The sequence below is a fragment of the Magnolia sinica genome, chromosome 12 (genome assembly GCF_029962835.1).
Source record: "Magnolia sinica isolate HGM2019 chromosome 12, MsV1, whole genome shotgun sequence".
Taxonomy (NCBI): domain Eukaryota; kingdom Viridiplantae; phylum Streptophyta; class Magnoliopsida; order Magnoliales; family Magnoliaceae; genus Magnolia; species Magnolia sinica.
In genome coordinates, this window is record NC_080584.1 from 12,142,549 (window position 1) to 12,159,540 (window position 16,992).

General features: G+C 39.9%; 1 protein-coding gene across 1 annotated transcript in view; it reads left to right on the forward strand.

Moving 5' to 3' along the window:
- The first annotated feature begins 3,702 nt into the window (after positions 1–3,702).
- The window catches only part of LOC131220930 (probable LRR receptor-like serine/threonine-protein kinase At1g56130), a 91,326-nt gene continuing 78,036 nt past the window's right edge, over positions 3,703–16,992 (forward strand). Inside the window, exons 1-5 of the mRNA XM_058215878.1 lie at positions 3,703–3,880; positions 11,834–12,005; positions 12,212–12,283; positions 13,936–14,007; positions 15,607–15,678. Coding sequence (XP_058071861.1) covers positions 3,748–3,880; positions 11,834–12,005; positions 12,212–12,283; positions 13,936–14,007; positions 15,607–15,678 — 521 coding nt within the window. The 5' untranslated portion in view covers positions 3,703–3,747. The remainder of the gene's footprint in view (positions 3,881–11,833; positions 12,006–12,211; positions 12,284–13,935; positions 14,008–15,606; positions 15,679–16,992) is intronic.

Here is a 16,992-nt window from a genome sequence, read left to right on the forward strand (position 1 = left end):
CAATATCTAGATCTTCATAAGCATTATCAGCACTACCATCATTGATGGCGAGGTTTGCCACTTTTCTCTGGGGACAAGTATTTGATAGGTGGCCCGGTTGGTCACAACGATAGCAGTTATTGGGCCTTGGCCGAGCATAGGAGTTCGGGATTCTACTTGGACCAACAGCAGTCGATATGCCCCTTTGGGGTCTAGCTTGCCCGCTTCCCTAATCTCGGTTCTCAAACATAGGAGGTTGAGCGCGTGCTCCTATGGGCTCCTTCCCCTTCGGCTGTGAAGTTCCCTGGGGCGGACCTGCCACAGGAATCCTTACAGTAAGATAAGTCTGTGTGTTAGGACGTTCAAGTTGCGCTTCTGCCCGAGTAGCCAACTTAATCGCGTCATTCATCGTCTAGATGAAATGCATCTTGACTTGATCCTGGATAGCCATGTGTAATCCACCGTTGAATCGGGCGACTTGCTACAATTCAGTCTCGACCAAATCGTTATGCACCGCCAGGCGGTAAAATTCTTCTGAGTATTCTCTTACGGACCAACTATCCTGTCAACAATTTTGGTATTATTGGAATAGTAGCTGATCGTAATCGCTAGGGAGGAATCAGACACGTAGTAGTTGCTTCATCCGCTGCCAAGTGCAGATTGGTGCTTTCATCTACCTGGTTCGCGCGAGTTGCAATTGTTCCCACCAAGCTGAAGCTCCTCCTTTCAACTTATAGGTCACAAGCTTGACCTTCTTTGCTTCATGGATGTCCATATGTTGAAAAATCGCTCAACTTCAGAAAGCCAATCGAGAAAATCCTCAATGTGTAGTTGGTCATTGAAGCTAGGAATATTAACCTGCATCTTGAATTCTTGATCATTTGATTTACTTGATCGCCGCCATGTCTGGGGTGTTGGAAGATGATGTCGTCGATTTCCTCCTCACTGGAGCCCCATTCCTCAGGAATGACCCTTGGATGCACTGCCGGTACTATCTTGCGATCAGGGCGATTACGAGTTTCAGCACTTGGCGATGGAGGATTACCATCAGGAACATGGAGTTGCCTTAGGTTTTCTTTCAAGAGATCCGCTATGCGGTCGATGGAAGCCTGCAGCCCTTGCATGGCTTGCTGATTCTCTCGTTGCGCTCATTCGAAAGCTGCCGCCGTTAAAGGCAAATTTTGTGGAGCACCGCCCATGAGATTATTGTCCGACCCGTCGTCAGAAGCCATCAATCCGAGGGGAAACCTCGCTCTGATACCAAACTGACGCAGGGGAGGACGTGAGGTCGAGCACCGTCTTCCTCAAGAGGATAACTATTCCGAATCCACGGAACTTCTCTGGACTCCTCACAGAGACTTCTCGAATCCACGAGGAAAGAAAGCAGGAAATAGAAAGAAATTCTAATAAATTTGAATTTGATTAATGAATTAATAAAAACAAGTTCACAACCCTTTAAATAGGGGTACCAAGCAATGAGAAAGAAATCAGAATCAAACTACAACTAAAACTCCTAGAATTCACGACTTACTATAAATAGTAAACTTACTATTTATAGACGGTCATGATGTCTACTAGTGCGCAAGGTTTTCGGCCAAAAAAAGTGTCATGTTTGGCTTCACCAAACCGTTCTCCTAATTATTCTAAGTTCTTTTCATGTTGGGCACAACTCCTAAAGCCCGATGGATGAAGAGTTATAATCAAACTAAAACATACTATTTATAGTAAAAACGAAATTAAAACAGGGATATGACTGTCGATCCAGGGGTTTTTCTCAATTTTGGGCTGCGTAACCAGGCATAGCGGGGTTGGTTGGCTAAAGTAGCTCGTTCTACCCCAAAATCATATATTTTACATCAGGTAACTCATTCCGAATTGCGAGATACACCTGATTTAAGGTTTGACAGTCCGGATCACTTCTGTCGTCGACCGGGCCTTTTCTGATCCATATTAGCCATGAAACTATCCACGACCCGCTCTACATTAGAGAGGTTTTAGTTAATCAAAACTATGGTTTGCTAAACCTCTTAGCTAGGGTTAAGAGGTAAAGCTCGTAGCGTGATTAGAATGTTAGCTTTGCTTTGATTTATGTTTATTGAACTCTCATGGATTCTAGTTTGATTATAAGAAATATTTTTAGTTTTTAATGGTTTGTTGTGACTCAAATTACAATAGATTTGCGATAGCTTAAGATATTCTCTTTTTATGTATTGAGATTGTCAACTTGAGAACTCTGTTATTCACCATCGTCTCATGGGCATGGTTGGGTGATGGAACCCTTCCTAACTTTCACAATTCTCTCATGATTGGCTGCGAGATTGATAAATTGCATGTTGTTGTTTGCCATAGTCTCCTGGGCATGGTTAGGTGACGGAATCACTTCCAAATCTTCACCACTCTTATCTATTGATGATTAGATCTATGAGAAGTTCAGAGATCTGACAAATCTCTTCTTACCAATTGGATAGGATAAGACTCTGATTCCAGTTGTGTTCTTGAATCATTGCAAGGTAGCTTCTCAATTGCTACAAGTGGATCCTTGGCAAAATTCCAAAATCGGATCGAATTTACCTGGACTGCGTAACACCTCCGATGTCATCGAAGGGGTTTGAATCCGGAAGTCGCGCCTTTTCTTCTTTCGCACTACATAAGTCTCTATTTCATCGAGTCGTCCTTTGATGTCATCGAGCAAAGCTTCGATCCAGCGAACGTGTCTTCAAGTCATTGAAAATGGGTCTAAAACAGTCCAGCGAGTTACTTTAATTTCTTCACTAAATTCGATGTTATCGAGCACCTTCCTTCGAGTCATCGAACATGACTTCGATTAATTGGTAAAAGCACCCAATATGTCCAGCAACCAACTCAAATTTTCCTCATAAATTCCACGTCATCGACCAATGTTCGATGTCATCAAATGAAGCTTCGATGTCATCGAACGGTTCTCAATGACACAGTCTTTGTGATTCATGCGCTTGTTCTTTCGACCTCCTTCCTTCTCTACCTGGTTTTCTTGGATTCTAGGGTCTTGAAATCTTCAATCTTGGTCTCCACAGGTCCATTCTTTGCTTTGATGACTTTTGAGCACTAAATCCATACTTTTAGCATTCTTTTCAATCCAAGCTCTTAAATTCACCTTGCAACACAAACACATGTAAAATATACCATTAAGTCATATTATGTTTGTAAAACCAAGAAATAAATGGGGTCTAATATGCAATGTTTGACTTTCAACAGTTCACTTCTAGCAAACATAACAGCGAGCCTGGAAAGTTTTAATAGTGGGTGACATTATCACCATTATTTTCTATTATGTGGCCCACACGAGTTTTGGATCAGGATGATATTTGGGCCCTAGCCCTAAAATGACCTGGCAAAAAGGATAGGCGGCATGGATTATACACATATATCAATGTGGGCCCCATGTGTTGGGCCTTTCCCATGCCCAAAAAGGCTTCCGTCCACATCACTTTCCCAGCATTAAATACAATGTAACTTCTTATTCACTCAAAAACCATACAACTCCGAATCAATGACAAGGGTATTTTGGTCCGAAAGTTTTTCCAAAGTTTGTCAGAAGGCCACTGTCGGAATATGTGGAAGATAAAACCTCTTTCGAGAATTTGACCATACAACAATGCCAGCAAAGTCAAAATCCCTTTAAAAAAAGATATTACAGGGGGTGTCTCTTGTAATAAAAGGAAAAACGCATCTATCATAGGATTCTGGGATTTCAAATTCTATAGCTACGGTACGCCCGTGCCTAGAGTGATGAAAAGGTCCACGCTAAAATCTCCATCTCATATACTGCTTGCCTCTTGCTTCTGGTGCATACACCTCTTGTGTTTGGTGGAGAGATGCAAAGTTCATGCTCAAACTAATTTTACAACAGACCCAGATGAAGGTATGCATCCTTAGAATTTCAATCTCTATTATGAAAATTTAGAGTTTCATCTTAACATGAACTCTATTTTCTCTTGTTCTGTATCATTTAATTGAAACCAAGTGTCACATGGTTTTGATATATTTTCTTTTACTTAATGAAGTAGAAATGTGAATTATCTGAGAACTCAGCCACTGGGAGCCTTGGCTCTTAATGCTGGTTCCCAACCCCAGAAAAAGGACAAGGTTTCTGTTGGGTTGGCAGCTGGCATTTCTTATTAATCCTGTCCTGAACAGGATACCTCGTGTAGCCGACTTCAATTAATTGGAATGAGGCTTAGATGACAAGAAGGCAATCAAGTAAATTGATTTTTTCTTTTTATTTTTATTTTCCCCATGAGTCAAGGCATCATATGGAGCAAAATGCAATCATGACCATCCATCTTCTAGGCCATGGACCAAAAGTCGTCTCAATTGGACAACTGGAAGTACCAAGGGATTGCACTTCTACTCAGTTGCCTATTATTTTTCATCATTTTTTTGCCTGTGACAATTTGTTTGTAGATCAAGCGGGTGGTGTAATTTCTTGGGTTGAGCCCCATCGATGCTGTGGGCCACCCGATAGATGTTTTGTATCTTAGTTTCATACACCACATGCATAACAGTGGAATCTAAAATTTTATTTTTCACATATATATATTTTTAATATGAAAATGATGCTTAGGGCTTTTTTTTTTTGGTTAAATCTAAAGTTTGAAACCTGAATTTGAACTCTCAAAATTTATTTGGTAACTATTGGCAAAATGGGCTAAAGTCTAAAAATTAAGTATTGAATCTAGAACAATTTGTTTGTTAAGAAACGTGTGAAATATGTTAATGTGACACATTTGCCCATCTCCTGTTTGATGGATCCCTAACTGTGGGCCTACGACCATAATTTATTTTCCCTACATTCACACCGTTCATCCATTTTGACAACTCATTTTATGACATGACCCTAAAAAATGAAGCAGATCCAAATCTTAGGTAGACCAAACCACATGAAATAGAGGTGATTAACCATTAGAAACTTATTGTGGGCCACAAATGTTTTGGATCAAGCTGATATTTGTGTAATCCCTTCATCCAGGTCTATGTGACCTTACTAACAGGTTTGATGGAAAATAAATATTACTTCCCAAGATGTACTTAATGATCGGTATTCAATCACCACTCTTTCTTGTGATATGATCCACATAAGATCTGGATTTACTTCATTTGTTGGATCTAGGTATAAAATTCCTTAGGTGTGGTCCACGAAATAAACGCTCCTGACGACTTCACATGTGGGTCCATCATTTTATACCAATTTCAGCCCTTGGAGAGTGGTGACCCCACAACTTGGTGACGCCAACACATCACCGAGGTCGTATCTGACAAACCACAAAATCCGCTTCCACTAAAATCAGATGCGATTCCTGCCAAAGGATTCAACTGGAATTTCATGCCGGAAGCTAGGTGGGCCCCACCATAATGTTTGTGAGAAATCCACTCCATCCATCCATTTTTATAGATCATGTTATGACATGAGCCTAAAAACAAGGCAGATCTAAGACTAATGTGGGCTGTATGGTAGGAAACAGTGAAAATTGGCTGTTTACCATTGAAAACTTTTTGGCGCCAGATAAGGCTCTAATCAAGCTGATATTTGTGTCTTCCGTTTGTCTAAGTCTGTGTGACCTAGTCAACAAATGCTAAATAAACAGAATAGTGAGCCCCCGATGTTTTTTATGGTGGGCGTTCAATCACCACTATTTTCTTGTGGTATAGTCTACTTGACATGGAAAAATAAATGGACGGTATGAATAAAACACGTACATCGTGGTGGGCCCATTGGATATGCATATCAAATCCAGTCGATATGGTATATACAAACGTATATGTCTTTGGCATGTTTGGGTGTCCACGAAATTGCGAGTGATCACATCCATAGTATGGGGAAAGATGCTTAGGCTGCGTTTGAATGCATTATAGGATTGGATTGCAATAATTACTTGAACTGTCCCAATGATCCAATTGGTGGAAATCAAATGAATGAATGGAAATAAAACATCAACGGTCCAAATTGAACTAGAAAAACAAAATGATAAAGTTGGTTAGATCAGCTCTAATTTCGACCAATTTTAAATCTAAGTGGGACCAAGAATTGAATGGTCCAGATGGGAAAATATGGACACTTTGTACGGTGAATGAGATACCAAAACTTAAAAATGGTCAATTATCACGTGTCTGAGCGTGATTCGGCTTTTAAAATATACTTTCCATCATCTTAATCAAACAAATCGTGGGGCCTACCCGAGTCCAAAATAAAGCTGTGGACTGCATATCTTCCGAGTCTGTGATGCTGACCTGGTGCACTGGAACTGGTCAATTGGACTGTGGCCCACCTACATGACCATAGCTGATCTCGATGTTTTAAGAACGGGACGAGAGGATCAATGATCCACGCGCATGTGCAAGGAATCTCACCTACACGCAACCACATGAGCCAAAGTGGCACATGGACATGCTATCCTAGCCATCCATGGAATTGGATTACTATTTGGACGGTCTGGCGCGAATCTCATGCTATTCAGTTGATCAAGTTGACTACACTTAAAAAATGTATGGCTAAAAAACTTAAGCCTACTTTTACGGAAACAGCCTAATTTCTTCACCAGGGAAAATACATGTTGGGGCCCACATTATTTACGGCTTGGATCTTAAAATCTACACTGGAACATGCTGGTGCATGCACATCAACCTCAAGTGCATTTTACATGCGTGGCGGGCCAAGGATACTCGTGGAGTTGGAGAGAGGTCTGCTACACCACACCTCCACCACAACCCACACCATCGGGATATGATTAGTTGGGACTATAGCCTTTGAATCTTGGACATGTTCCGATTATCTAGACCGTTTATATCATAATTTTTTCTTTTTACTTTGAATGGATAAATCTGTTGTATTTTGTTTCAAAATTTATATATATTAAAAAAAATTCAAATATTTTGGTTTCCCACTAAATTTAAAATTCTCTTGCTTTTGAGTTGTAAGTTTAGTCCACATCATATTGCCTAAGAAAATTTTCTTATATAGGAGAAACGCTTTTTACCTCGGGACTTGGTCCTTATTCAGGGCTCATGTGAATTTGGTCCTATATGGGACCATGCCAATATATATAATCTATGTCATTGACTACGCGCGCGCGTGTGCCGAGTCGAACCGAGTCCAAGATCATACACATATGTGATGGGTCAAGTCGGGCTGTAGGTGTGTGCATGCGTGTGTGTAAGTACTCGCGGGACTTTATTTGTGTGAGCGTATACTCGCATTTGTGCCTTTTCGTTTTGAACCAGAGATATGTGACCAGTCGATTAGTCACACCTATTGAGTTTAAATCCAACGGACCAACTATATTGAAAGGGTACTTAATGCACCATTTCAGAGTCTATATAAGTACTTCCATTCTGTTTTCAAAATCACAAAAATCTCTCTAATCTTGTAAGAACTTAAAAATAATAATAATAATAAAAATTTATGAATTTTGGTTCCTGAGTTCTTTACTAAGTTAATTCAGCACTTTCGAGTTAAACTACAAGTGGTTTGAGCCTACACTATCGGGACCGGGTTATAGTTGTTGTATCTTGGAACTCAATTGCTCTGGAAACACGTTACATTTGAGACGCTAAGGGGAGCATATTTGATTTCAAGCCGAGTGACTCATGTCATGCTTCGACTCAACTCTATAAGTCATCTATCATAATTTTAATTTCTTTTTGGTTTTCAATTTTAAATAGTCTATTTGATTCAATCAAATATTTCAACAATTTTGAAATCGAATTTTTTGAATTAAATATAGTATGGCTACCATAACAGTTAATGCTTCCACTAAATTAGTCAAAATCAAACTATTCGTTAAACAACACTTTAAACGGTAAAAACAGAAGCTTATGTTTGCATTGACCACTCTTTAAGTTTCATACATATTGTTTGAATCATTTACTATAGATTTAGCAAATCAAACTGAAATAGTAGATAAAAATAATTACAAAAATTATATTTTAAACTCTTGTTCTAACGAATTATATGATGTGTATGCTTCTTATGACTCTGTTAAAGAAATATGGGCTGCTTTAAAAAAGAAGTACGTTTTAGAATATGCAGGTGCTAAGAAACATGCAATCGCTAATTTCCTTCACTGATGAACCAGACACAACTACTGTGGTCAAATTTGGTATAAACATTAATCAGTAATTACAAAATTAGTTTAATGATGTTTACATTTTCATAGAAATTGTTTATTTAAAAAAAATTTTAAATGATAGATATGGTAGTCATGACTAGGTTAGCTCTCCCAACACCTTTGTGGTCGAAGATTCAGCGCTTTTGTTTCTCTGGGAAACCCAAACGGGTTGCTTTCAAAAGTAGGATCATGACGGGGAGCAACTCATCTTTCAAGAAAATCTACACAATTCAAACTGTTTCAAGGGAGTTCCAGCATTTCACTCTATCAAGGATTGTATATTCAGTTAAATCATAGATCATTAAGTCTTTTCTTACCGTTTGAACTCATGTTTTTTTGGGTTGGCTTTCCTTCGTTCTTTTAGAAACTTCAACTTAAATTAACTCACTCTTAACTTTTGTAGTACTTTATTTTATTTTATTTTATTTTTATTTATTATTATTATTTTTTTACATATACCCACACCCGGGGCACTTACACACACCCACACCACATGCACTCAATCACATTATCACAGTATTGAAACACACTTTATCTACCACTAAGCCATAAAGCTGGACCCAACCGTTACAACACTTGTCTCTATTGAACGCTGCCAAACCATCTAACTCGATTTTCTATCCGTGTTAGGACATGAGCCTAAAAAGCCAAGCCAACCCAAAACTCAAGCAAGGGATCATTGAAACCTCCCGGGGCTCAGCTTGATGTTTATATTCAATTAGATCCATCATGTGATACTAAAAATCAGCCTGATACAAGACTTATGGCGGCCCTGAAAGGTTTCAGTGGCAGGCATCTTCATCCCCACCTTTTCTTTTGGTGTGGCCTACTTGAGTTTTGGATCGGTCTTATTTCGGCTGACTTCCAAACATGAGCTGTACAAATGATGGATGGAGTGGATGCCACACACGCAACCAAGTAGACCCCATGGAGCATTTTGGTGCACCCGCTTCCTACAACAGAAATTCATGTCCCATATTTTTTATAAGTTGGGGCCATCTTTGCCCCAATGAGAGGCCGAAGAAGGTTTCCATTTAAGAGAGCAACCATTGCGTTTTGTTTCTTGAGACATTTCGCATACAACCATTGGATGCAAACTTTATAATACAATGCTTCATTTTCTGCTAATGTGTCACTTGTTTGCCACATCTGAGCCGTGCAAATGGTGGGAGACATCGTAAAATCTTTAGAGGCTAAAAGAAGGATGGCCCATTCATCATGCAGGCTACACCATCAGAATCAGTGGAAAGCAAGTAGTCTGACCCAATGAACAAGTGTGACCTGCCTGATGAGTGGATTTTGCTTCAGTTACTTTGCATGACCCACCATTTTCACAGCTAAGATTTCCCATACCTTGTTAAAAACGATGTATGTTAAACGTTGTATGCGTACATTTCACTTGTTAATGGGGAGGGTTTGAATTATTTATTTTGTTTGCTTTTTTAACTTCCAAATATTTTGGCTTGAATATGAGGGTCTACTTAACTCGTACATTTGAAGACAATCAATAGAAGGGTTTGGATCTTACAATTTTAGAGATTTTTAGGACATCTCCCATCCACTGTTCATGATACTTGATGGACGGTCTTGATCATCCAACCATGGCTCAGCATTTATAGAATCATGCACGTGCTGTTGAGCAGGAGGTACCATGGGGTCTTTCTCATGAAATCGGACTGCGGACTGTTTTTTTGTTTTTTTTTGTTTTTTGGGTTAGCTTGTTAGTACACACCCATGTCATTACACACACTCCACGTTAGCCACGTAAGATCCTATGGTACTGAGTAAACTCATTTGGGCCCACCATGCATGTACGTGGTTTATCCACGTCGTCCATTAGTTTTTAGTTTTTTGTTTTTTTTTTAATAAATATCATTTTAGGGTTGACTCTAAAATTGAAGCATATCCAAAGTTCAAGTATACCACACCACAGGTAAGACTGGGAATAATGATTAAGACCGATGAAAACTTGCTCGGGCCCACAGTAATGTTTATTTGTCATCTCACCTGTTCATAATATCACAAAGACAGAAATGGATTGGCTACTCCCCTGCCACCAGCCAGGTGGCTGGTGGTCGGTGCTCTGTGAGCCCCACCATGAAGTATGTGTTTCATCCATTCCGTTCATCTATTTTTATAGATCATTTTAGGGCTTAATCTAAAAAATGAGAGGTATATAAATCTCAAGTGGACCACACTACAGGAAAGCAATAGTGATTGAATATCCACCATTAAAATCCTCCTAAGGCTCACTGTAATGTTTATTTGACATCCAATCTGTTGATTAGTTCATACATACCCAGATGAAGAGAAAAAACAAAGATCAGCTTGATACAAAACTTTTATGGCCCGCAAAAAGTTTTTAATGGTCGGTATTCATTCAACACTGTTTCCTGTAAGGTGGTCCAGTTAAGATTGGGATATACCTCATTTTTTATCTCATATGATAAAATAATCTATAAAAATAGATGGACGGCATGGATGAAACACATACATCATGGTGGGGCCCACAGAGCACCGACCACCAGCCATTGGCTGGTGGCAGGGGAGTAGCCAATCCGTTTCCCACACAGACATGGACCCACGGAGTTTTTGCAGTAGTTACTCAGTACGCAATCCGCTTCCCTTACTCATCAGCAACCGTACCAGCAGGGAAAATATACACACCGTACATATGAAGGCCCGCCATTGATGGGGAAAAAAACACAACATTATAGCATGTGGACCTGATTAGAATTTAGTTGTGTTCCGGAAATGATATCATGCGGTGGAATGTTAGTTACCATGAGTTCCAGATGGTGGGACTCACTATTATGTGCGAGTTCCATCCAACCAGTCCATTATATGCAGCCCCCAACTGTAGGCTTGGTCACAAAATTCAGCCTGATCCATGACTCAAGTGGGCCACAACAAAGGGGAAAAGTGGGGGATGATGGGGATGCCTGCCAAATGGAATGTGGGGTGGAGGATGTTGTTTATATGTCATCCAACCCAGTCATCATGTGAATCCTACTAAGATAAGAGCCCGTTTGGCCGGTCGGATTGGAAGGGATTGGAAGTTAAGCCCAGTGTGCCAAACAGAGTCGGTGATCTTATCCCAGTCCCATGGATCTTAAGACAATCCACTGACAACACCATTATTACCTTCAAATCCCATCCAATTCACCCTAATCCATTCAAATTTACCCGGGACGTGTTTGGTTCGAGGGATTGGAAGGGATGGAAAGGTTTAATCCTGAAATTAGCCAGGCGTGCCAAACAGACTTAATGTAGCAATTAAGAGATATAGCAATAGCATGGATCTCAACACAATCCGCTGACAACACCATCATTACCTAGAAATCCATGCCAACAACCCTAGTACCATTCAATCCCTTCCAATCCACTCAGCCAAACAGGCCATAAAGGGATAATACGGATACCAACCTATTCTTAAATTTAGATGGGCTGCAATAGGTGAATAGATATGTTTTAAGGGGTGATTGTACATTCCTCTTTTAGCATATCCCACCTGAGTTCTTGTCGTAGATGATTCTTGGGATGTATAGTGTCCACAAGGAGGTACACCGGATTCACTTTCTCTATCCCACATGCACATCACAGGTGGGCCGGAACATACGGCTGTTTATAACTCCTTTCTGGAATTTTTGCCCCTGGGCTTATTATAACATTTATTTATTATTATTATTATTTTTTGTGTGCATGGACAGCTAGAGCTCTTAATGCCATTTTCCAACGTTGGGGTTTTTCTGTTACTGGTGAATGGAACATAAGTGGAGACCCATGTAGTGGGACTGCCGTTAATTCATCAACAATCAGCAACCCTGGGATCAAATGTGATTGCCAATCCAACGGTGGAGGCACCTGCCACATAATCGAAATGTACGTACACACTCAAGTGGATCATCTGGTGGGTTTTGCCTGTTTAGGATTTCGTGATCGATTTGATGGTTCATCCATAGAGCGAACCACCATCGGATGAATGGCTTGGATCATTGAGGATATATGCCATGTGTACATAAAGGGCAAGGGACTACCAATTCAGGTATTCCTTCGCCCCTACTTATATTTGCTCTCCTTAATTTCAGGAAAGTGTATAATCAGGGGGTGCAAGGGGCAATTCCAGAAGAGCTCTCGAACCTGATATCGCTGACAAAACTGTACGGATCCTCATCTCTTTTCCCGTTGTCATTACTGGAGTACTAGTATGAGAAACGGTTTCATGGCAGAACGCTGTAGTTTAAACTCAGGCATTAAGATTTTTGTAAAACTGGGGTATGAGTAATTAAGATCAACCGCCCAAATGTTGGGATCCAGTTTAAATACATTTTAGATTAAAACATTAGGCTTATTTAGCTTCTTGAGTGGCCGCTTGGTGGATATCTGATGTAGTGCTGAAATGAAAGCCATTCAATGGTCTGAATTTCATGGAAAAGTATTCATTAATCAAAGGTTATGATCATTCAATTAATCCAATTTTGGAGGAGAAATTATCTTCAACTGGGTATTTATTTCTGGGCCATTTTCATTGAGTTAATACATTCCAAGTATACACATTCTAGGTGCCTGAGTATGGGTGGTCACAATGTCGTAGAGTGAAGTATCGGACGGGACGACTGTGCCATCCAGCCACGAGTCCAATCGCGACTCTCCTAAGTATTGAGTGAATAGGCCTGACTCGCGCTAGTGAGGGGCGACTCATGGTGTGGAGCAGGATGGGTCGGACCGAATCCAAATCAAACGAGACCCATTTATCTCATCTGATTCATTTAAAGATTGAGCCTGGTTGGTTATTGGACTGGGTAGGGTTAATCACATTGCTCTTAATATCTGAAAGGGTTGAGCCAGGGATGTTCACGGGTTGGTCTTGGGTTGACTTGGGCCCAGATTCTGAACTATTGTGGCAGGCCTGATAGTGGGCTCAGCCTATTAGTCAATCAGGCCCAGATTCTGCCCTAGGCTTTTTAAGCTTCTTGAGTGGCCGCTTGGTGGATATTTGATGCAGAGCTGAAATGAAAGTCATTCAATGGTCTGAATTCTAAGGAAAAGTATTCATTAATCAAAGGTTATGATCATTCAATAAATCCAACTTTAAAGAAGACGTTATCTTCACTGGGTCTTTGTTTTAGGGCGTTTTCTTTGAGTTATTACATGCCACATGTACACATTCTGGGTGCCTGAGTATGGGTGATCACAATGTCGCGGAGTAAAGTATTGGACCGGACTACTGTGCCATCCGGTCTCAAGTCGAGCCGTGACTCATTCAAAAAATGGAGTGAATAGGCCTGACTCGCGCCACTCATTCAAGTATGGAGTGAGTAAGCCTGACTCACGCCACTGAGGGGTGAGTCATGGTGTGGAACTGGATGGGTCAGACTGAATCCAAATCAACTCAGACGAGACGCGTTTATCTCATCTGATTTGTTTAAAAGATTGGGCGTGGTTAGTAATTGGACCGGTTAGGGTTAAGCTCATTGCTCTTAATACCTAAAAGGGTTGAGCTAGGGATGTTCAGGGGTGGGTCTTGGGTTGGTTTAGGCCCGGATTCTGAACTGTTCCGGTCAGGCCAGCCTATTACATGCAAACCCAGGCTAAAATTCTTAACCATCGCCTCCTGGGCCTAAGCTCACCCAATCAGGCCCACTATATTATTGGCCCAGAAATTCAATGGATCTACTCCTGGGGTGGCCCACACATGTAAAAAAGCTCTGTTAGTTTACCTAGGGAATCTACAAATTGGGCCCCCACCTGATGAATGGCTTTGGTCTTGTACACGTGTCATGCTTCACCAAGTGTTTTTTATGTATTGCAGGGATCTGTCATACAATAACATAGAGGGTTCCCTGCCAGCATTTATCGGCAGTTTTAGGCACCTGCGCTACCTGTAAGTATCCAATTTCTCTGGCACCAAAATATCTGCTGATTTTGTTAGGTGGACCACTGATCAGCTCTATTCTAGATATATGCTCCCATTTGATCAGCTCTCCCATTCAAAGTTTCCCCACAATTTGGATGGTCTGGATCGCTGCACACGAGTGCCACCGCCACTTTCCTAAGTTAATTTACTTGTAACCGTTCATCTGATAAAGCATCAATTGCACTGTTAGAATAACTTGATCAGCTCTATTTTAGATATATGCACCCATTCAAAGTTTCCTCACAATTTGGATGGTCTGGATAGCTGCACACGAGTGCCACATGGTAGGTGGATAAGTCACCACCACTTTCCTAATGGCGGATAGTTTGTATCTGGTGCAACCAGTTGTATCTTATAAAGATTTTCACTTTCATACGCGGTGATAAGTCCGATGGTTGATCTGTTGAGCCTGGCAGGGAATTTGCCGCACCAAAAAGTACTGCTCCTGTCCGGATAATCTTAGCCATCGATTTCAAGGACTTTTGAGGATGGTAATGAACAGTAATAAATAAAAGTCCACCAATGCCTTCAATTGGTGGCTAGGATGCACCCAATGCAACGTGTCTTTTACAAATAAATCATCTGCAGGCCGTTCTAAACATGGACCACTTCTGGATAGCTCATACGGTACCAAAACTCACCGTGGGGGAAATCATATCTAATTGTGCAACCGTTGAATATGGAAATCGGACCAGTTTCTTTCTAACCGTCAATTTGTAGCCTCCAGTTGGATGGTTAGGATTATCTGATCAGCATCATTTGGATATCACGATTGATCTCTATGGGACGTCAAATGAACAATACAAATCTTATCCATCTATATGCAATTGCATGTACCACAGAGGCATGCATTTCGTCCGCTGATGACTTTGTGTAGATCTTCTAGTCTAAAAATCAGGCCCTTTCACCGTTGGGGTAGTTACGCAACAAATGGATAGCAGGAAAAAAAATGCTTTAGCTATAAGTTCAAAAATCAGGCCCACCTTATGGAAAGCTCAGATCTGAGCACCTGTGCCATATTCAAAGCTCAGATCTGAGCACATCTTGTCGTGAAGCCACATCTTTCATCCCAAGATGCCATTTCTGTGGGGAATCCAAACCATTCAAACTTATAGGCTCCACCCTAGATACACCTAGCATGAAAATCAGGCCAAACCTTTCATTAGGTGGGTCGCACTGTTGGAATGAGTAGATAACGGACGGGCTAACTCAACATCCAGGCATGGCCAATTTAATGATCAGACCTGCATAAATTTCGAAGCTAGATGATCTTCATCATGGGACCTAACATTGGCATGGTACGGATTTTCTACACAAGTGGCATATTGATAGGAAAGGTTTCGCTGCACCACAAGTAAGCTTATTTCCAACTGCACCTTCGCTTCTCAGATGATAGAAAAATGACGAAGGCTATTGCAGTGCTTCCAATTATTCTTAGGATTAAATAAATAATTATTAACTTTTACGGCTATAAGCCAAATAACTACTCTAGTTTGCTCCAACTTGATAAATAACCACAAATTTTAGCCATTGATAAATAACATAATTAATTATTCATATTTACAGGGATATAAGGGACAATAACTTCAATGGTTCGCTCCCACCTGAGATAGGGACTTTGCCAAGTCTGGAGCACTTGTAAGTTCTGTTATTTATTTATTTAATCTTCTTTGGAAGTGCCATGGATATGTTTGGAGTTTTTAATTTTCCAACCAACTTCATAGTTATTAATAGGCATCAATTTTTATTTTCTTCTTTTCTTTTTGAGAAGGTTTTAGTCCTACCAGTTAGACAATAAGCTATTGTCTACGGACTGAATTATTTCCATCTCATCATGTCCTTATAACATCCAACCTTACTAAGAGGTTGGCTGGAGGATAGCCTTGTACGAAAATCATTCCCATTGATTCATTAGGTGGGCTAGAACAAAAACAATTTTTAGCGTTGGTAATAACAAAATATAATTAGTTAGTTATTTTCAAAAATATTAAAGCTACAATATGTTGAAAGGTTACCAACAACAGTTAGTTTTGGTCCTTTAAACAGTTAATAACAGCCATAAGTTCTTTTTATTTTTATTTTTATTTTATTTTAAATATATATATTCTTCTTCAAAATTGCCATATGATGTGTTGGTAATTTTTTATTTTCCACCCATTTTGTAATGATTAATATGCAGTAGGTTTTCTTTTTCTTTTTCTTTTTGAGAAGATTTCAAGTCCAGCCGGTTGGACCATAAGGTGGTCTCTAGTTTTTGTAAATAATAATAATAATAATAATAAAATTAATAAATAAATAACAATCTTTAGTTTTATTTGGTTTTCTATAAGCAAGTGGTACACAAATCACGGTGTATGTATATGTTAGACTGAACTTCTGTTGAGATGGTTTAAGCATTCCTCTAGCTTTTAATCACGCAAGAAATATCTACAATTGGATTGGTGATCTATGCCTGTTTTTCACATAAACATGAGGAGCAGCGGGCTAGGTGGCGAGATTCCTTCAACATTTGCTAAGTTGAGGAGCATGAAGATCTTGTAAGAACTTATGATTATACGAAGAATCATAGGCCCCCAACCTCGATTGCTCTTAATGGGCATTAAAATGGAAAAAACTTCATAATTGTCTTAATTAAACAGATCACTAATGCCCATTATCCAGAGCTTAGGATTGTTGGATCCATCTGATTTTGGGGTTATGACTCATTTACTGTGGGCCCCATAATTTCGGACAGTTCAATTTTAGTTACTTATATGGCATGTTTATCATTTCTGATCCCTTAATTTATTAATATTTATGGTGGAAAATCTAATTGGATTTCAAGTTGGCAACTGGTAGCCAGTTGACAAAGATACCTAATTTCATTGGGAATTGGAATCTTACCTATTTGTAAGCTATACTTACGAGTCCTGAACTCAACATAACTCATATGTTTTCATTGTGTATGCATGG